Below are 23215 nucleotides of genomic sequence, written 5' to 3'. Positions count from 1 at the left end.
TATTTTAAATGAAGTAGCTAAAAAAATAGAATCATTAATGCTGAATGTGTTATAAAATGAAGAAGTAAAATAGATAAAATAGTTTTTGGTAGTGCCAAATTGCTAAATATATGGCTCCACCAATGTAGATGCTGAAAAGCTAAAAATCATCACAGTGCCTCTCAGCCTCTCTAAGCATTAGTATTGGTGGAAGCATTTTGCTAAAATGCTAAATTTACCATCAAAATATAGTGAGTGAGCAGCATCAATAGAGCCAAACCCATATTATTTTGATGCTGAGCTACAATGTATTATTTTATTGTATTGATGATGGTAGTTATTTATTGTAGTAAGATATTATTTTATTATATTATTTATATTATTTTATTATGTTGAATGCTAAATAAAACTATTGATGTATGTTTTGTAAAATAAGATGGTAAAAATAGATAAAATAACTTTTTATGGTACCAAATTACTAAATTTTCGACACCATCAATACCATGCTCTAAGCACTCAATAATTATGGCACACAGATGTATGGAGTCGCTGTCGTTTTTTCCATTTTTTTTTTTTTTCTGCTCTCTCTTCCTCTTTCTTTTTCCTTGTTGGTCTATCAGCTAGGGGTGTAGAAAACCCACCGACCTGCCAAACCAACTCGACCCGCCGGGTTGGGTCGATTTTTAAGGCTTGGTGGGTTGGGTTGGGTCACAAATTTTTTTTTTTGTTGTTATAGCGGGTCAGGTTGAGTGTGGGTCATAAAATTACAAACCCGACCCGACCCACCCATATTTATTATATATTTAAATATATTATATTTGATAAATTTTTTAAAAAATCAGCTGTAAATTTAATATATACTGATAATAATATATATACTATAAGTGCTTATATATAATATATTTATATACATATTTACTAATATATAATATATTTAAAACTAATAATATTTATTATTATATATTTTAAAAAATATATAATATATACTAATAATAATATATTTAATAAGTTTAATAATAATAATAAAAATTTGTCAAACCCATGGGTTTAACCCAACCCAACCCGACTCATGTGGGTTGGGTTGGGTTGGATTGAATTTTTTTTTTACTCACCATGGTGGGTTGGGTCAAAAAATTTCCCTCAACCCGACCCAATCCGACCCATGCACACCCCTATTAGCTACAGAGACATGAATCATGATACAACCTCTTTTCATATAATACAACATCCTCATGCTCTCAAAATGCTAAATAACTACTTAGGTATGAGTATGACATAACAAAATTCCTAATTTGGACAAATACAGGTTTAGATACTGCTTATTTTGCTGAAAACTAAAAACTTATTGTTGAAAACACTGTAACAAAATAATTTTTTAAAAGCAAAACACTGTAGCAAAACCCATGGATGCGTTTTTCAGTTCTTGGTGGTTCGTGAATAGTACCCATGGGACCCACTAAAAAACGCAAAACGCAGTTTCATCTGCTTGCAAACGCACCCTACATTTCCTTTTCTTTAAAACTAAAATGCATTTTACTTTTCTAAATGTTGCATAAATAACAGATTTTTGTTTTTATCAGATACATACCAGATTTTATTCTTTACTAAAAAGCCAAATTTATTCTTTTTATTTTTCTACAATATGTGAAATGGAAAATTATAATTAATGCAAAACTATTTTCATATACATTTATGTAAGTACTCAGAAATTGATGACCCAAGCCCAATTAGAATAGTGATGCTTTGTCCTTCAGATCAAGCCCAAATAATAGAATTTTTGTAGAGAGTGAGAAAAACAGTTCAAGTGCAATTCAAAACTAAGCTTAAGTTTACGGCTGAAGAACTCAAAGTATTATAAGGGTGTAATTCAAGTAATTGTCACGAATAATTCTCTCGTCGGGTTTGTCCGAGGATTGGTTTCTTATACATGAATATTCCTGGTTTTACACAATGTCTCACACTATTTCCTTTTCTCTCTTTCTTCAAGAAAAAATGTTCAACCCTTTAACTAGGAGGTTCCCCTCCCTTATATATTCTTCCTTCTTGCATCCTGACCCTCCATCTGTATGCATCAGGGCTTTTCTTAGGATACTTGTCCCATCAAAGTTCTACCGAAGGTGGTAGAAAGAGCTACTAGCTGTGAAGTCACTATTCATGTGTCATTTCCTCATTAATGCAGTTGATAAGGTTGTTGCAGGGCATTCAATGCGGAGGGGGAAGGTATGCCTTTCCAGGAAGCTTCCTCCCATCGTCTTTGCCCCCCTCATGGTCCTTTCTCTTCTTTACAAGCTCTCATGAAACACTATTCTATATCCCCTCACATCCTCAGGTCGGCAAAGTCTTCGAGGCGGATACCTTTCTACGATTGGATTGTAAATGTACAAGATGTTTTCGTGTTCTAATCCTCTTCGGTCCTCGGACCTCCCACAATTTCCATTGACATTATTTTTATTATATACCAATCATAACCAGAAAAAATCTAATGAAATTTTGAAATTCATTGTGTATATAAACTTAAGTTTGCATTTTGGCAAATTAACTTCCATGACTTTCATCCCTTTCTCCCGTGCAAATTAGAGGTGTTATATTTATGGCTTGTTTGGGAACAACTTATTTAACTAGTATTGTATATATATATATATATATATAATAAAAAATAAAAAATAAAACTAAAAGTTAGCTAATTACCTTTTTTTTTTACTAACCTGGAACAACTTATTTAACTAGTATTGTATATATATATATATATATATAATAAAAAATAAAAAATAAAACTAAAAGTTAGCTAATTACCTTTTTTTTTTTACTAACCATATGAAAAAGCTAAAAGTGTTGAAAGTAGGAAAAAAAATTGTGAAATTTTAGCTCTATTTTAATGCTTTTTTAATGAATAGCTCTATTTTAATAGTTGAACATGCAACATGACTTTCAAACATGAAAAACAAATATTTACTAACAACAACAATAATATAAAATTGTTTTTTGGCTTAGCTATAATTTACTATCAAGTTTGTTATGCCCCAATTAAGATACATATTTCATCAAAGCCATCAACTAGAGTTAACAAAAAATACCATAATATTAATGGTAATTATAACAATAGTCAACTAGAGTTTGACAAAAAAAAAAAAAATACCATAACAAACAAAAAATTGGATTTGAATTAAGAACACAATAGCCAATGCACATACAAAAAATAAGTTGATTTTTTCCAACAATATAGGCCCGCATACAATGCAATGGGATCCATTAATAGTACAAAAAAGACTAAAAGTTTATTTAAGCTAAAGCTTAAGTTGTGTTTGACATTGACCGAAAAATGTAGCCTCTTTTATTATTATTATTATTATTATTATTATTATTATTATTATTATTTAACTTATTTTTACTACTATTTATGAATCTCATTTCACTTTTTAAAGTTATTCATAAGTTTCACTGTACTATTTTAGCCAACTTTTAGTTTTATCTACAGTACTTTCAGTAAAAACCTTTTAATTTTAGTTAAATAAACCGTTCCAAACGGACATTCCAAACGCACTTTTAGACTTGGCAAATAGTCGATCAAATTCTAACACAAAACTTTTGAATTAAAATTGGTTGTTATTCCTATGACCCTAATCCCATTTGTCAACTCAACTTAGAAATAGAATGACCTCTATTTTTTTCACACCAAAAAAAAAAAAAAACCCATACTTCCGAATTTTTTTATTTTTTATTATTTTAAAAAAAAAAAAAAAAAAAAACTCAAAGATAACAGTTGAATAATACATAAATCTTTAAGTTTATTTTCCTACAATTAATTCTAATGCTCTACTAATTTAATAATTCCACAAAAGAAGAAAAGAAAATACATGCATGTTATACATAAAACACGAAATAAAGTTAAATCACCTATAAATTTAATTTTTTTAAATTAACTTTTCTGCTAAAAGTTGGCAAGATTATAGTTATATTAAAAAAAAAAAAATTGTTGAGGCGCTTAGTTAAAAATCTGTACATAAGCAAATTAGTTATTAAAAAACCTAATCCAAACGTATATAATATATACCGCTTTAAGAATGACTCCAAAAGTGTGGAAACTCAAAACTAAACCTGAAAGAATTGGGTTTCAAAGAGTTTCACTAGCCATCACAGGCATTGGAACTGACTGTAACATGTCGTATCGGGCCAGTCGAGTTTTGCGGGTGATTGGATGGTCCTGCCTGTAACAATGTCAATTACATGCACAGAGAGAGAGAGGGGTAAATGAAAAGGGACCATACTTGAAGGCTCTTAGCTAAAAAATCAGCCAAGGGACCTTAAATTTTGCAGCACCAAGTTTGGCACTAAAAGTACCAAAATCACTTAAATTCGAACCACTCAGCAGTTAAATTTGGCACTTAAAAGTACAGAATTCAGCATGACTTCAACACTATTCCGCAATTAACTTCAAACATTTGGCAAAACACTAACTATTTTATTTTACAACAACATCCCACCAAATTTTTCACATATCTGATGTGAAAGACCATTATCAGCTAAATATCATGTATGTAATATACTATGCTGAATCGCTGCAAATTTTACACCAATTTTTTTTTGCATATCAGATGTGAAAGACCATTATCAGCTAAATATCATGTATGTCATATACTCTGCTGAATCGCTGCAAATTTTAGCAAGTTTTGACATGTTAATTGGGGAGGGATTCAAAGTAAAATTCCAACATTCAAATATGTCAAACCGCAAAGACTTCACAACTTGGCGACGGGCATGTGATAGAAAGTAGCACGAGCAGTATAGATCAACTGCTCAGTCTTGTTGAGTTTGAACTCCACTACCACTACAGTCAAATTTCTTCCACTCCTCACTACAGACCCATCCACTAACACCTCTGCCTGTGTATAGAGAAAAAAAATGCAATTTCACTTGTGGGGCTTCTTGGCATATTGATCATAGTACATTACACAACATAACAAGAGAGTACACTTTATTCGGAGTAAGAATTGACATTATGTTGAGGAACAAAAACTTACATTAGTTTGAGCACCGGAGAGATAGGATATGCTCAGTTCCCCAAGAAAGAGTTCCTTACTCTCAGCCACCACAGTTCTAGCACAAGCAATTGACACTATCTCTGCAATAGATGCCACTGCCCCTCCATGTACTGAACGATACACATTCTACATAGCCATGATAATGAATCAATGATAATATACAAATAAAAAAAGTAATCATAGGTTTACATTGTTCTGTCTATGTAAATTTTTAGACTAAACAAATGTACATTGTACACATTTGCAAAAATTTTGCAAATTGTACACATCTAATTTACATTGCATAAAACTAAAAATTTTCCTAAAAAAAAGAATCAGTGATTTGACTTTTTTGTTTTCAGACATCCTAATCCTAGAATTACACTTCTATAGACTGACTACCTCTAATTAATGGAAAAAGAAAGAAAAAACCCAATCTACTTTTGTGGTTTCATTTTCTCATCAGTCAAACAAAGCCTAAACGATTTCCCTCTTACTCATACCCAGAAAGTGCAAAGCCAAAATCTTAATAAATTAATAAATAAACTTCAGTTTTATCTTTTACAGGTAAAGAGTTTTCCTTCAATTTCTTTTCCTATACATTTTCTTAGTAACCAAACAGTACTCAGAAAACCACGAACCAAAAATTAAAATTAATGACGAAAAAACAAAAGAGAGAAAGAAAAGTAGAAATTGTTACATTGATAGAGGGTGTGATGGAGAGCAGGCAGGAGACTCGGCCACGTAGGATTGTTTGGGGCTTGAGATGGGCGCGAATCAGATCAGAGTAGAAGTCCTTTGTATTGCAAATTTCTGGGACAGAACCGGAAATTTCTTCGTCCTCAAACATAAGCTTGACCGCAGACACATATTGAGGATGTTTTTCCTTGGTGTTGGAGACTGTTATTGAACCAGACATCGATTCTTGGATATGATTTATATAACTGGTTATTGAAGGAATCGCCTTTGCTTCTCTCTCTCTCCAAGGCTCCAACAGCCAAAGTTATTGTGAAATGATTCAGTGAAGCTAAGTCTATTACATCCTTCGATTTTTTTTTTTTTTTTGACGAATGGAAGCTTATTGACCCTACGATATGTGATAATAATGGATAATACCACGTAAACCACAACATTATTAGGATTATCACTCAAACCGCTATTCTTTGACCATACATCCTTCGATTTTAGATAAACTTCTCTACCTTCATTTATTCTTGAGATTGTCACAGTAGATTAAACGTTATTATCAATTTTGGGTCTGGTTTCTGTCCAGTGACTAGTGTCATTGGACACATTAGATATGCGACACATGTCCAGTGGCCAGTGAGTCCATCAATTTTTTACTCTATGGAAAAGTAAAACACTATTACTTAAATTCTAGATTTTTTTTTTTTTAACGTAAATAAATTCCTATTACCAATAATTTACTATAAATAAAACTCTATTAAGAAATTTTAAAAAATATAAATATTCTACTAACAAAAGTTTGAAGTAATTTTAATCTTTATCATAATTTTACCAAAAGTGGCTTAATATATATATATATATATATATAAATATAATTAATGTGTTTTTGTTGCATGGTTCACTAATTATTAATACAATTTTGGACCAGCATAATACCAATATATACATATAACTCCATATTATTGTCTTATCATGAGAAGTCAATAAGAAATTAAAGATAATTACTACTTTTGAGCCCATATTTTATATACATTTTAAATGAAGGTGGGGAATTTGAATAATCGAAAGCTCCTTTCAAAACTCATACAAAATTCCACAATAGTCTTTGTGAAAATTTTTTTTTCCCTTGACTCGCTATTTTTTCTCATCTTCTTTCTCTTTTCCACATAACTCTCCTTAGCTACCTCTCTCTATGTGGTACCTTTTCTTTGACATTTTATAACATCAAACAAAACTTCACAAAATTTCCTTGATTTGTGCACTTTACAAAAAAAAAAAAAAAAAAAAAACAACGTTGTTGACAAAATCTAAATATTTTTTTCTCTCTCCTTGCATTACCTCCCAAGCAAAAATCTCTTATTTTCTCTCTTGATGTCACGCTATATTTTCCTTCTCCTCATAGGAAGGACCCTTGGGCCAAGCCAGACTTGCTATTTTTTAATCTCTATTTGAAACTACTTCAAACCTGTTTAAAATTATTAATAACTTATTTATAATGAGTTTGAATCTTTAATATAAAAATGTACTAGGTTAAATAAAATCTTTCTAAAAAATCCTTCTAATCCTATCTCAAAATGCATAACAAACAGAGCAGATTAAAAACCCTAACATTTGATCAAAGTTCCTTTTTATAACTTATGGTAAACACAAAAATTGGAAACAGCCTTAGTTTTAGGCTTTCTATTTGAATTTGATAATTAGCTCTTTTCAAAAAAAAAAAAAAAAAATGATCATTAGCTTATGAATGCATCAATAGATTTCAGAAACTTTTGTTTGGGCCAGATTTAGACATTAACAATAGACAAATTAATGATCTAAAGGTAATTGTGAAACTTAACATCGAATTTAAATTTCATAAAATTAGGACTCATATTTTATATTTAAACCATAATAACTTGTGGTTACAACTTAATACACACATTATAATATTAATTTATACTGAGGGTTTCATCATATTTAAGGGGGATTGGAGTTATCACAAAGATTTAGAAGTTTTATATGCTTTTCTGTGTTGGGAGCAAGGCAATTACTCTTCTGTGCAACTTTTGGTGTTTTTTTTTTTTTTTAATAAGTTTATAAATACTCAATATCTATGGATATGAAGTTACTTTGTCTTCTTGCCTTTGTTTGGTCGCAAATTCATGGTTTTCCTTTTTTCTTGGTGATAATATAGATATGGATCCCTCTAGTTCAGTGTATGATTGTGTTATAATTCATATACTTTAAGGAAAATTATATTGGCGAATTTATTATTTTCAATACAGAAAAAATTTGATGCATGTCAGTTTGCCACCCCTCCTCCCAAAAAAGAAAAACAAAAAAGGGAGAGAGGGGATTAAGGAAAAATCCATCTCATGCTAAAAACATCAGGAATGTCTAAAATTACTACTAGTGAGTGTGATTTTGTTTATCCCCTCTGAATACCACATTCTTCAAAATATGCAAATACTTGAATAATATCAACATCTTATTAGTATTCGTATGATTTCAAGTATTCATATGCATTCAAATGAGCCATGATTTCATCTTCTGCCCAAATATATCTCTTCTTGTTCTCAAAGCACATCATTTAGGATTAGAGTGCAGAGAAGACAGCATGAAATAAATTATTATAACAGGTGTTAAGAAAGAAACCACCTAACCAACCATTTTTGTTTTGACAACTCACACCTGAAAATAGCAACTCAAGTAACATTTAATTTCTTTTGTCCGATCAGCAGGCCTGCTTCATATCTAAATGTTATAATCTCCTCGTTCAATCTGCTACAGATTTTAAAATCTAAACTATGCTAACAATCACAAAACTTTAAATTAGGAAATCAAGAATCTTTTTTTTACTGAAATTGTTTGCATTTAACAGAAGATTGATATGTATCTAATTACTTTTTTTGAATAATATACAAACCTGGGAAAAGTCACCCACCAAAATTGCAGCTTAAATTCTTTACAGCAACAATCCAATGAATCCTATTTACCACAATTGGCGCCAAATGAATCGTCTGCAACTGTAGTTCTAGAAACAATATTGGCAGAATCCCACTCAGCATCAAATGCAGGTTCAAGGCGTTTTTCTATAGATTTTACCGCAGATGTTTCAAGCTTCTGAGACTTCAGAGGAGGCAGTACAAGTTGCTTCTCATTTGAGAGACTTCCACCATTTTCAGAGTTATAGTCATCGTGATTGACATACTCAATTTTCTCAGAAATTTGAAGTCTTCGTTTTCTTATGATAGATGGAGTATTAAAAGTCCTTGCAGCACTCCTCAATATAGAATCTAGACTGCTACAATCAACATTTACTCCTTTATTCTGGGTTGGTGGTGTATGGAACAAAATTGGACTTGATATTGTTTGGATATAACTATCTGTATCCGGAAAACTGTCAGTTTTCAAAAGAATATTTAAATCCTTCCATTGGAGTGGCCTATAGCACAAGCGACCAGGAATTGTATCCTCAGCAGCTCCAACAACTTTATTTTCCTTATGAACTTCAGGCGTCATCCCATATGAAAGGGAATTTTTAAATTGGCCACTCAATTTGGAATTCCCATTTTCAAAGTAATCTCCAGAAAATACATTGTATTGTGGTTCAGAAAAAGATTCAGACAATCTCTTACCAGAATCAGGAAAAGCTGGCCTTTGATGGAAATTACTTGTTGTTTTATTACAAATAGGAACATCTGATGGTGTTCTTAAAGAGAGTTGCAAGGTTCCAGAAAGTGCTTCGGAAGTCTCATGAATTATTTTTTGAAAATTTCCTTGATGAATGAGGGAAGCTGCACTGCCATCATCAAAAATTGTTCTAGGTAGTTTTGTTTTATCATTTTTTCTAGGTAGTTTTGAATCGCTATCCTTTCCCTGAGCAATTCCAAGAACCAAATCTAGTGAACAATTATCTGCACTTCCCTTCCAGTTAACTTTCTGATCATCAATTTGGTTAACCTCCTTAGGCTCTCTACTTTCTGCCTTTGTTTCACGAGTGTACAAATCAGAAGATAAAACTGTTACTTTCTTCGCAACTGAACAGTTCCAGTGATTTTTTATTGAATTTTCAGTCCTGTTCATTTAAAAATAACATATTAAATCACAAGAAGTTCCTCATATACAACTTTAAAAAAAGACTCTAACAATATGCATGCTATAATATCCCAAAGTATATTGTAACTACAATTTTATGGTCCATTAAATTGACAGGGTAGACTAAAACATTAGTTCAGGTAAAAAGGCTAAAAACTGATTAAATACTAGCCCTGCATATAATTGCCTTGATCAAGCAAAGCTCATATTGATACAGCATGCTCTCTGTAAGAATCATATCAAGCCAATAATAAACTAATCCTCATAGATGTAAGGAAAATATTGATGGTAAAATTTAGTTTTACCTATAAAACAAGAACGTGCATGATGCATCTCCCAACACTCATGTGAAAAACACAGAATGATATAACCTCATAAACCCCAAAACAACAACTTACTATTAACATAATTAATTTCTGATTAACTCAAATATTGATTAGAGATGACAATTACCGATTGTCAAACACCTCCCTCCCAAAAAAAAAAAAAAAAAAAAAATCCTATTTAAAAACCTTATAGTTGACATTACTCAAAATTATGTGGTACTTTTTTTTTCTTTGTTCAGGTGCACAACCATTTAAATCCGAATATAAAAAAGACTGCATGGACCAAAGAAGAGGAGTCGATTCTCATTAACGCCCACCAAATGTATGGAAACAAGTGGGCTGAAATTGCAAAGTTGCTACCTGGAAGGTATCACTGCAGAACTTTTACTGTTTTACATGAAAACCAAAGACTTGAATTATTATATAAGGAGATGGAAATTACAAACATCTGTCTCTCTCTATAAACATGAGTTTTGGTGTGTACGTAATTGAAATGACCAGGTGTTGGTTATTCTCTTGCCATGAAGATAGTTTCTGGATAATTCAAATTATTATTAGTATTTTTATGAAGTTAATTGCTTGGTTAGGCACCTAGGCTAAACCTACGTGAATTTTTCCTAGAATTTGTATCCATTGATTTGAAATGTAGTAATTCTTATCTGATTTTTTGTCCACTCCTTTCCTTCCATNTAGCCGTTATTGCGTTTTCCAAAAAAAAAAAAAAATTGAGAAAGCCAAGAAACTCTTTGTTTTCGTTCAAAACCATAACGTCTCCTTTGATCTTGCTTTCATCTCTGTTTCGTTTACTCTGTTATGTGTTTGATTGTTAAATAATTAATATTGAGGATCTCTTAATTGGTTGTGTTTAATAGTCAGGGTGTGGCTTAGAGATCGAGTTTGATTTTTTTCTTTTTTTAAGGCTTTATTAAATTAAAAGTCTTTCTTTGTGGGGTCTTGGTTATATGTGTTAACCTTAAAGATAATGGAGGAAACTAGAGAATGTGATGAGAAGAGGGAGGAGGGCATAGTTTCTACAAGTAGCAGATGTGGTAATGCCATTCTCAAGACAGTCTGTTTTCAAGGGTTAGTGTTTCTCATTGGATGTGTTGTAATACTAATATATATATATAATTTTGGATTGATTTAAAGATAAAAGCTTGGTTTAGCTTATTATTCTCTCTTAAAATTGGCAATGATGAAATTTCATAGTTTAATAATCTTTTTTACTTGCACAAGCCTCCAGTTTTGTGGGATCTGAAAGAAGTGATTGATAGGCAACTTTGCCTTGATTTATTTTTTTCAATTTATTTTTGGAGACTGATTGGCAAACTCGAACCGCCACTTGTTGTTTGGAAAGCACTTAACATCTCAAAAACCCTTTTAATTCCGTTCATATACTTAGAAGACCAAGGAAAAAGAAAGTTTTGCACTTTGGGTATTATGTGTTTTTATTATCCAAATAGTGAATAATTATACTTAACCAAGTGTATTGGACTCAATGAAGTGGAGGAAGCAACCTAAGGTCTATTAGAAATTGTTTAGCATTTTGTATTTTGTAATTAGTTAGAATTAGTTATAGTTTGTTAATGATATTTTCTGGTTTTCTTGATTATTACTGATACTTTCTTAGGCTACCTCTGCTTTGTGAGGTAATTTATACATCAGTCCAGCAAGAAATTTAATTATTATTATACTTTTCCATTTTTGACTTCTTGTGGAGTATTGTGTTACTATTTTGCACGAGGTAATGTTGGTTTTTTGGATAATAAAAACACATAATACCCAAAGTGCAAAACTTTCTTTTTCCTTGGTCTTCTAAGTATATGAACGGAATTAAAAGGGTTTTTGAGATGTTAAGTGCTTTCCAAACAACAAGTGGCGGTTCGAGTTTGCCAATCAGTTTCCAAAAATAAATTGAAAAAAATAAATCAAGGCAAAGTTGCCTATCAATCACTTCTTTCAGATCCCACAAAACTGGAGGCTTGTGCAAGTAAAAAAGATTATTAAACTATGAAATTTCATCATTGCCAATTTTAAGAGAGAATAATAAGCTAAACCAAGCTTTTATCTTTAAATCAATCCAAAATTATATATATATATATATATTAGTATTACAACACATCCAATGAGAAACACTAACCCTTGAAAACAGACTGTCTTGAGAATGGCATTACCACATCTGCTACTTGTAGAAACTATGCCCTCCTCCCTCTTCTCATCACATTCTCTAGTTTCCTCCATTATCTTTAAGGTTAACACATATAACCAAGACCCCACAAAGAAAGACTTTTAATTTAATAAAGCCTTAAAAAAAAAAAAAATCAAACTCGATCTCTAAGCCACACCCTGACTATTAAACACAACCAATTAAGAGATCCTCAATATTAATTATTTAACAGTCAAACACATAACAGAGTAAACGAAACAGAGATGAAAGCAAGATCAAAGGAGACGTTATGGTTTTGAACGAAAACAAAGAGTTTCTTGGCTTTCTCAAAATTTTTTTTTTTTTTTTTGGGAAAACGCAATAACGGCTAAAAACTTAAGTGAAAAGTAGAAACAGAAAGTGGGTACGGCCGTACGGGTTTAAGAATTAAGAGGAGATTTAAAGAAAGAGAGAGAGAGAGATAGAGAGAGTGGGGGAGTGCATATATAGGAGCATGATTGTCGAAAGAGATAAAGGTTTACCGAGAGAGTTAAGAGTTAGCGGGAAAGTGTTATATATATATACATATAGGACTCGGCAGAGGGACTCCGAACTCCAAACGACAACGCACCACAAGCTTCCCGTTGGTTTTGTAATTTCCTCTCTCCTTAAATTGCGTGCGTATCAAGAAGACTCACAATTTCCCAAACTCACACTTCATATATATAATATAATATATATATATATATTTTACTCCTATAGTTAATTATATGAAATCACTTCATCCAAATGTGGGATTCGCATATTTATGGGCCCATATGCGATGAGAACAGGGCTTTGCGACGATCATATAGTTGTATAGAATCCACACTTTATAGAGAGTACATACATTTAATGTACGTCCAATATATGAAATATGTTCTCTTTCGCACAATGGAGATGATTGGATTTTTATTAATAAAAAAAACTAATGGGGTATGTCATATATGAGACGATATTCAAAATGAGTGAAAATTATCTTATGAACCAACTACATAATAAAATCATTCACTTTAGCAGTCGAATTCACATAATAATGGGTATCACATTTTATGATATTAGGGTCTCATAGAATTGTTGGATGAGATACCTCCTCCAAGATTAGCCCCATAGCTGGTCTACTCAAGTGCTTCATTGAATTAATTGGTTAAGATGATTAAAACCACTCACTCTATCATGTGGAATCCAAATATTTATGGGTATCATATGGTAGTACTATGACATTAGGGTCTCATAGAACTGTTCGATGAGATACCTCCTCCAAAATTTGCCACTCTAACTGGTCTAGTATTTAAAGTGCTTCACTGAATTAATTTTGAACTGTATAGTTAGTTGAGATTATTTTTATTTTTTTGTTAGGGAATAGTTTGATAGTTATAACGGGAGAGAGGATTTGAATCCTAGACGTTTTCATTTGAAATACTAGTAAGTGCTAATTGAGTTATAAGGCTCATAGCACTAAGATGATTTATTTGAACTTACTATATCTTCATTAGAAATACTAATAAGTGTCAGTTAAGTTACAAAACTCTTGACGCTAAGATGAGTTACTTGGCGTAGTAATATAAAATTGCTAGGTGGCTATAAAATTGCATGAACTTATGGCTTGTTTGGAAGTTTAGAGAGAGAGGAGAGTAGAGGGGAGTAGAGGGAAGGGGAGTAGTGGGGAGGAGAGTAGAGGAGAATGATTCACCTCTACCTTATTTGGATGTTTTTAAAATTAGTAAGGGGGAAGGGAGTAATTAGTCCTTCCCCTTGTGTAATTTTGTTAATATAATAAGGGTAAATTAGGTAATTTACTTGGTCAATAGTTTATGTACTCTACTCCCCCTCCAAATCTCTCCAATTTGGGGGAATTAAAATTGGGGGGCTAGAGGGAGTCCAAACCCCTCCAAACTCCCCCAAACCCCTCCCCCTCATTCTTTAAAAACTTCCAAATAAGGTAATTGCATTACTCTCTCTCCCTCTACTCTACTCCCCCTCCTTTTTTAAACATCCAAACATGCCATTAGTCATTAATGATTTTCCTAACTTAATTTCAATAGTTCAAGATTTTCATTAACTAACTTAGTCATTAAAGTTGCAAGATTTTCACTAACTAAAATTTCAATGCTTTTCTTAACCTTTTCTTTAACATTATCAGTTTTTTTTTTTTTTCCCCAAGGACAGAGTTGTAACAGCAGTATTCTCTTAAAAAATTAAAATTTTGTTCATCAAAAAATTAATTTTTTTTTAAATACTAAGTATTTTTAACACACACAGAGGAAGAGAGGAGAAAGTCTTAAAAAAAATTACAGTGATGTCATAACAGCCGAATATATTTTAAAAGTATGTGCCACAATACAAATATTTAAAATTGCATATATGTTGGATGAACGACATATATGTTTTATACTTTTATTTTCTTTTATAAATAAATAATTTAAAAGGCATACGTTAACATTTTGATGTGAAATATGGGTATTTAATCATGGGACATTCCTTCCTTTGCTTTTGAGATCAATGGATGTGAATAAGTACATATTTGAGGCACTGCTCAACTACATTCATAACATTTAGATTATTCATCTATCAATGCATCAATAGTAAACTGTAAACATTAAAGTAGCCACTCAACAATCACTGACTCACCAAAATGTTAGTTTGACTCATCCATAAAATTATTCTGCTAAAAATAAAATTTCATAATTAGCTTCTAAGTCAAGTGCATCATCGTAATTCAAAGTTTAATACACCGCAAGTTATAGTTATTCACAAGATAAACATTGGAAAAACATAAACAACCAAACCAAGAAAGGAAAACAGACTATGACCTTACTTATCCGCATCACAAACTTCCCTTTGTTATGGGTAGTTGTAAGTCGGATTTTCTTGTAAACTCCTTTCTGATACTGTTCAAAAGTGAGGGAAAATAATCATGGATTACATTAAATCCCTCCCTCACAGCACATAGATCCACATATTTATGGGTTTCATAAGTGATGAGAAGCGGGTCTTGAAGCCCCACAATTGTATGGATCCACACTATAAAGTAAAAAAGGTATATATATATATATATATATATATATCTAATGTATAAGATACATTCTTTTTTTTTTCAAGGAGCTAGTCCTCTCTCTCACAGCAAAGTGCGGCAACATTTTTAGTGACACAATATTAATATACTTGACAAGACCGAGCAACAACTTCTTACAATAGATCTAAATTAGTGATCCCAAAATAAAAAATTAAGGTGGATTTCGATTTCGATTAGTTGAACAGTGAAGCTATCCAAAACAAATTAAGGTGGATTTCGATTAGTTATCCCAAAACAAAATAAGTTAAGTCTCTTGTCATTGAATAAGGAATATGAGATTCAAAATTTGCATATACCAAAAGCCAATTAATGTTTTAGGCCTAATGATAAAGAGCAATTATCATTTGTGAGCGATATAAGTTTAAATTCTATCACATTTATTAAAAAATAATAATAAATGTGTGTTTGGATACCGCTTATTTTGCTGAAAACAAAAAACTTATTGCTGAAAACACTGTAGCAAATATATATATATATATATATTATATATTTTTTTTTTTATTGTTACAAATTACTGTTCACCTGTTTTTAGCACTTGGCTGGTCCATGAACAGTGCCATGGACCAACCCAAAAAACGCGCTAGAAACAAATGCAAACGCAGCTGCTAGAACGCACCCTAAATTAAGTGTAAGGAAAGTGCGTTAATAAAGGAGACGACTAGATTTAAGTGGTGGATGGCCCTAGAATTGAGATTATTCTCTCTCCATTCCTTTGTAGATGGTGTAAAAAAGTAATGGTAGAGATACAATTTCACAACTTTTTTTAACAATTTGTTGGCGTAATAAGTCTTGATTGATGAATATCAATTTTACATGAGTCTACTGCTAACACTATTTTTATTATACACCAATCATAATATGTAATCTCAAAAAACAAGTAACACCAATCAAAAGTATAATAACACCAAAAAAAAAAAAAAAAAAGTAATGAGATTTTTTGTGTTACTATACTTAGAGGTAATTAATTTTTTGTGCCCACACTAAAGAAGTCCATGCTAACTTCGCAAGTATTATAGTAATAGCATTACATTTATGCCATAATGATATTTCAACAATACTGTTGATGTTGATGCATTAAGGCTCAACTGTTGGCACTTCCTGGTATTTCTAATGAGAACATTCAGTATTTAAATCTACGTACTCTCTCTCATTGTAATTATCGAATTTAATATATATATATATATGTATATGTATATATATTAATTGATCAATAAAATGCAAAATTTCTTATTATGTTTGTATTAAAGTTAATTGGTAAATGAGAAGATGTAGAAGTTTCAATTTTTAAGTGAGAGTTTGCGCGCGCGCGGGGGGTGGGGGGGGGGTGGGGAAGAGAGTTGTTTTGCATTGTAACTCCCAATATTTATTTTAGAAACTCTCACCATGACATAATAGATATATTATTTATGTGAATAAATGTGTTATAATTCCCATTAATCTTAAATAAATCCTATAAGTCTATCTAAACCCACTTACAGCATCCCTCAAACAACAATAGTAGTGGATTCAATAGGCTATAATTCATGTTTACGCACGGAAACATTAATTCAATAGTAGTGATGATAAAATGGTCTTACTTAGATGAGTGAGATGGTCATTTTGATTTTCTTGCTGAGTATAAATAAGTTATTTGGTGCCAAAATTAGGAAAAGTAAATTGCACACATGACGCAAAATTAAATAATAGTTTGAAATTAATTTGAATTCTAATTGGTTTTCAAATTTAATTTAATAAATATATATGATATCACGATTTGGGGCTAAAAAGGAAAGATATGGCACATATGCATGAAGTTGCATTAAATGGAAAGAATGTGTAAGTTGATTAGTGATCAATAAGGTAATAATACTTATTTCTATCTTTTTCCTTCTTTTTAGAGATGACATTTGTATTGTTATTAATATGTTGTTAATTTTATATTCCATCAATTACATTTTGTTAATTTTTTTCCCTTATAAAATGGAAAAAATCATAAACATAGCAAATTGTAGATCATATAAAATGGAACACTAAAATCTAAATCACTAATACCATATTTGGTTGGACAAAAGGGGAGAGAAGGATAGAGAAATGATCTAGCTATTCGATCTTTTTTTTTTTTTTTTCTTTGGGTTAGAATGAAAGAGAGAAAAAGAAAGAAAATGCAAAGAGAAATGATTTCTTTAGATTCTAGTATCCTATCCTATAACTTAATTAATACATAATTTCCTTTTAAATAATTTAAATATTTAAATTACTTTTATACCCTTGAAAATTTACTAGCCAGCATGCCCGGGCGTTTAGATTCCTGGGATAGTCAGTACTGTCAACGTGTAGAAGACAAGTACTACTATCAGTTACGAACACAAACACTCCTACAGACACAGAGAGAGAGAGAGAGAGAGAGAGAGAGTAATCTTCTGACTATTGCTTTTCAATTTCCCAGGTGAGTGATCTCTCCAAAGATGCCGCAAGGAACGCTTGAAGTTCTTCTCGTTAGTGCCAAAGACCTCAACGACACCGATTTTTTCTGTAATCTCTCTCTCTCTCTCTCTCTCTACATATAACATATATCATTGCTGGTTGCTATATCTTTAGTGGATATATACATGAGAAATGATAGAGAGATATGCTTTCTGTTGTTTCATTATATATAGCTATGGATCGATTTGAATTCTGCTTCTGATATATATAACATATATATATTGCATATATTCTTTCTTGCTATCTTTATTTTTTTTAATTTATCCGATTGTTTCTGATAGTGAATCAGAGTCTAGACAATCATAATATAGCGGTTGTTGATGTTAACCTAGATCTTTTACTATATTCTTAACTTATTTGGAGAAACTTCTACACTGAGGATTTTTTTATTATATATATAAAAAAAAAAAAAAAAAAAGAGTATTATTATTATGGCTAAATCTGATTTTCCCTTTAGCTCTATGTTTAGAGGGAGGGGGATGAGTATTTGGAATCCCTCGCTAATATTATCTTTTGATTGATAAATGTAAAATCTTTCATTATAATTAACCCTCTTTTGTTTCTTTTTCTTTTTCCTTTTCTTTTTAATCTCTTTTATATTGGTATTAGAACCTTATTCTCTCTTCCATGTGTGTGTTTGTTTCTATAAAAAAAAAATAAATAAATAAATAAAACTCTTTATAATTCAAATATACTTATGTGCATATCAAAACTCTAATTTTAAAATTAATTTTATCTCTTAAGTTCTCTTTCAAAAATAATAATGTGCACCATTTTAGGATTATATATTTCATTTCATTATAATTCATATTATGTCATTAGTGTGTAGGGATGCTAACAAAATTAAATTTAGAATGAATTTATATTTGAGTTAATTATTTAGTGATAACTTTTTAAAAAGAATTTGGGTTAGTTTCAAATGGGTTAGAGTAATCCTATGGATTGAAATAGCTTTAAATAAGTGTGAATTAGTTTTATGTTGTACCGATTGTTTACAAACTTTGAATGAATTTGAAATATAATTTAAGACACTTGACCAAAAATTAGAATGGATTAGCTTTTATTTTTGTTTTTTACTATGTAATTAATGAGAATGAAAGGATCGTAGGTGGATGTCTTATAGTTGTAAACCCCTAAGCCACCCTAAAATTAGTACTATTAAATTCTTAATGAATTTGCTTAGTCCTTTTGTCCAGCTTACACTTTAATAAAATTATATAAATAGACACATAACATTATTATTTTAATATGAGGTGATAGTCAATTGCCACTTGATGGGATTAATATTTGTGTTTTAGTGTTCACAAGTGAAGTTAGTGTGATTAGTTAAGTAATGTGAGGTACTTGGATTGTTAAGAAAAAAAAAAGGATTTCATTTACAATAGAGATTAAATGAAATGCCACAAGTCACTTGTTAGAATGCTCACACATGAAGGGAGATATTTGTTGTAACGTTCATGTGTGAAGCATGTGATTAATTAAGTATGGAAGTGCCACACATTAGAGACAAATGACAAATTAATTGTTAATATAACATAATTGGGTTCAAACCATAAGTTTAAGCTATTGAGTCAAGTGGTGTTTTTATATGTTATATTAACTCTTAATTGGGATTTCCCAATGTGTTATTTCTCAAATAATTTATACATATATACCATCCATCAATTTTATATATACGCTAGCTCATTTACAAGGTTAGACGAGATAAGATGAGGTGTATATTAAAGGTTTAGGAGTGACTTTTTAATTTTATTTGAACACGAGTCACATTTTATTTGAGTCCTTTTCTTGTTAAATAAGTTCGAGCTTACTTATGAGTTACTTGATTAATTTATTTTTTCCTAAAATGTACATAATAAAAAAATTTACGCCTTAAATAATCTATGCTAATAAGAAATCACTAATAAATTATAGTTGAGATTATATTATATAACTTGATTATATATGATGATTTTTTTTAAAGAAATTATAAAAATTAAATTTACAAACCTTGTATTTTTAAAAATTATATATAATTTTTACTAATATATAGACTATTTATGTTATCAATAAATTATAAAATATAATTAAATATGCTATTTAATTATTTACAAATTTATATAATTCCTTTTCAAATATATGTTATATCTTTGAGCTGAAGTACTGTTTCATTGTATCTTTATTTGAGTGGATTACTGCTTTTAGTGGTCTTATTTTTTCTTCTTTGATGAATTTTCTAGATTTTTGCAGTTTTATATGGCATTTTGTTTTCCTTTGTACACTCCTTGTGTACCCTGGTAACTGTTTTTGATGTACCTTTATTTTGTATTTTTTAATAAAGTTTCATTTACTTTTAAAAAAAAAATATATATATATATATACATATATATAAACACATTATATACATTCTCAAATTAACATCATACTCACAAGTTTATTTATGAATATATTATTACATTTGAACTTGTCTCATTTAATAGTTGAGTCTAATATGTTTGGGGTTCAACGAGTAATGCCGAATACAATATATTGCTTCTCTTCTTTTTGCATGAAGGAATTAGTTGGGAAAATTTTCTTCTAATGTTTGGAATATGGTATCAACTTGTCTTATGTGGTTAATCTAGCAGGAATGCAATTCTTATATTCCCATACGTTTGAAAGTATTGAGAGACCTGTAGATCTGTTGAAGTCTTTGACTTTGTTTGGGTGGTCTCGTACTTGGAGTTTTATGCATAATATTTTCATGTCTGATTTCCTAATTTTTGTTAGCTCATCTCTTTATTATTTTGTTTGTATTTGCTTCAAGTGCAGTGGGTTTACTATCATAAATACATTGTACTTTTCTAATCAATAAAACTTCTACCGCTTGTTAAAAAAAATGGTTGAGTCTAAAATTAAGCTGAGACTTGTTTGTTAGATAAATAAACATAAACAAACTTTTTTTCATAAACACATGGAGTCTAAATTATTCATAAACAACTAACTTTGATCATTTATAGTCCTACTTGACACAAACACATGGAGAGAGAGAAGCCACATTATATTTCACTTGACAACAGCTATGCAACTGTAATAAGTAGGGTAGAATTTCATACTAGCCGTTTTAATCAATTGATTTTAAATGTTTGGATCTCCATTAGTATTTTTTTTAAGGTTGGACCTTGATGCAATGACAAAGACAATGTTTGTGATAATTAAACATGATTTTATTCCTTGTGAATTTGAATGGAAATCAAAAAATTGATGTAAATTATGTGATGGATTGAGTGTTGATGAGCAGCCAATATGGATCCCTTTGTCATTCTAACTTGCCGGACACAGGAACAGAGAAGCACTGTATCATCAGGTACATTTCTAACCATCTTTTATACTGGATTAATTGTTTACCTTTATTTTTGGGCATGAAACTCGCTTTTAGAATATAGATATACTGTAAACTAAGCAATCTTATCCAAAGTAGAGCAATTTGTCAATAAATTCACTGGTACACTTCTTAACTTTTTTCTTTTTTTTTGGGGGGTGTGGGGAGAAGAAAGGTGCACTTTTTAACTTGATTATGTTCAAGTAGGATATATAATAATATAACTTTGTGTCGTCAAGCAAATATTATGTTGTCTTTTATAATTTATGAACATAATAAATGGTACATGCAGGTCAAGGATCTGAACCACAATGGAACGAGAACTTCGTTTTCACAATCAGTGATGGTGCTTCAGAACTCAATCTGAAGATAATGGACAAAGATACTTTCACTAAGGATGATTTTGTAGGAGACGCTACGTGAGTTATCATTCTTTCACCGTGTACCTTTTTCTTTTTCTTTTTTTATATAGAATACCGTGCATATTTATGTGTATATATTGTTTTTATGTTTTGTACAGTAAAATTCTTGATATAATTCTTCTTCTTCTTTTTTTGGATAAGTAAGATTGAGATAATTACAAATGCCTTTTAGAATCAATAATCTTTTCCACTCCAACTTCCAAACTGCAGTTTCAATAACAGTTAGATTTCATGTCGTTTACATTAATAGGAAAATAAGCTTGACCCTCGTAGAGTACTTATGTCAAACATACATTAGTTACTTATATATAATATTGCTTTATTACTCATAAAAAAATAATAAATAATTTTGCTTCATCACCCTGCAGCATTCCTTTAGAGCCACTGTTCATGGAAGGAAGTCTCCCTCCAACTGCATACAGTGTTGTCAAGGACGGAGAATATTGTGGAGAAATCAGAGTTGGCCTGACTTTCACCCCCGAGGTTTCTCTTATTTTGTATTTCTTTATAATTTTATTATCAGTCACCTGTTTAACTCTAGCTCTTGCTTAACTGAATTTAGATATTTTAGAAGGGACCATTCTACAATATTAATATGACCACAATTTTTTTCGTAATTTTTTTTTACTAGTTGAATCGTTGATAGAATTAATGGTAAGCTTTGGAGCAATATCACCTAGTGTCCTAAACTTATGACAATATTATGTCCTAGACTTATTGATGTTACTATTAGACTACCCAAGGTATAATTGCACTAGATAACGAAAATTTAAGATAAGGCAATAGGAGCTTATTTAAACTTATGTATTGAGAGAGAGAGAGAGGGAGAGAGCGAGCAATGTGATCTACATTTATTCATTGTTGTCACTTTGAACAACACAATAACTACTGAAATCTCGTGTGCATTGTTAATGCCCAAGACTCATACCTCCATTATTTGTTGCAGAGCGAGAGTTGTCGAGGACAGGGGTGCTGTGAAGAGGAGGTGAACTATGGTGGATGGAAGGAATCATCAAGGAAAGAGGAGACCTATGGTGAATGGAAAGAATCCTCAATGGAGGTGAACTACGGTGGATGGAAAGAATCATCAAGAGAAGAGAAAAGCTATGGTGGATGGAAAGAATCATCAAGGGAAGAGGAGAGTTATGGGGGATGGAAAGAATCCACTTTCCAGGATTGACCTTCCTACCACTTTGCTAGTTTTTATAATACCTTATGTTTTGCTGTGTGACTGTGGGAGGTTTGTTTAAATTGAACCAGCTGATGATGGAATGAACAAAGAATGCCCAGTTTTAAATTATCAATAATTCCTTTATGTTGTACTGTGTCGTGCCATATCTGGTTTTGCTTCGAGTAGTTCATTCAAACCAAGTGTTTGTATGGAAAGAATCATCTTACTAGGAGTCACTTTGAGCTTTGTTGGTCCATGATTAATTTGCTTTCTGAATCTATTTCTCACTAGTTACCTTGTGTTTAAATGAACAAAAATAAGCCCTCATAAATTCGATTATGTTGTGTGGTAGCTAGTACTATTAAAATTCCTATCTTAATTTAGTTTTGATTTTCTGGGAATGGGAGGAAGTTTATTCTTTGTCAAAAAAGAAGTGAAGAGTCATTGTCTAATGCAAATAGAAGTTGGAGC

At 31.0% G+C, this 23215-nt stretch overlaps 3 protein-coding genes across 4 annotated transcripts; 1 reads left to right on the top strand and 2 right to left on the bottom strand.

Moving 5' to 3' along the window:
- Positions 1–4382: 4382 nt before the first annotated feature.
- On the bottom strand, positions 4383–6035 carry LOC111991621 (uncharacterized). Its single transcript, XM_024023412.2, has 3 exons — positions 5698–6035; positions 4998–5144; positions 4383–4859 (listed from the first exon to the last, which is right to left on the bottom strand). The coding sequence occupies exons 1-3, from the start codon at positions 5914–5916 to the stop codon at positions 4716–4718; spliced, it is 510 nt and encodes a 169-aa protein (XP_023879180.2). The 5' UTR covers positions 5917–6035; the 3' UTR covers positions 4383–4715.
- Positions 6036–8651: 2616 nt separating this feature from the next.
- On the bottom strand, positions 8652–12328 carry LOC136061239 (uncharacterized). Its single transcript, XM_065778080.1, has 2 exons — positions 12228–12328; positions 8652–9741 (listed from the first exon to the last, which is right to left on the bottom strand). Exons 1-2 carry the CDS (start codon positions 12326–12328, stop codon positions 8652–8654), a joined length of 1191 nt encoding a protein of 396 aa, XP_065634152.1.
- Positions 12329–17506: 5178 nt separating this feature from the next.
- On the top strand, positions 17507–22857 carry LOC111993784 (elicitor-responsive protein 3). Of its 2 annotated transcripts, XM_065778078.1 has the most exons (6): positions 17507–17660; positions 17774–17859; positions 21071–21136; positions 21444–21570; positions 21942–22056; positions 22520–22857. In XM_065778078.1, exons 2-6 carry the CDS (start codon positions 17793–17795, stop codon positions 22751–22753), a joined length of 609 nt encoding a protein of 202 aa, XP_065634150.1. In that variant the 5' UTR covers positions 17507–17660; positions 17774–17792; the 3' UTR covers positions 22754–22857. The 2 variants fall into 2 exon arrangements, with proteins under 2 accessions (XP_065634150.1, XP_023881383.2); XM_024025615.2 differs by lacking the exon at positions 17507–17660 and having other exon boundaries at positions 17718–17859.
- Positions 22858–23215: the final 358 nt, after the last annotated feature.

Source organism: Quercus suber, unplaced genomic scaffold (assembly GCF_002906115.3).
Source record: "Quercus suber isolate HL8 unplaced genomic scaffold, Cork oak 2.0 scaffold_173, whole genome shotgun sequence".
NCBI classification, from domain to species: Eukaryota; Viridiplantae; Streptophyta; class Magnoliopsida; order Fagales; family Fagaceae; genus Quercus; species Quercus suber.
This window is presented reverse-complemented; position numbering and strand designations above follow the sequence as displayed.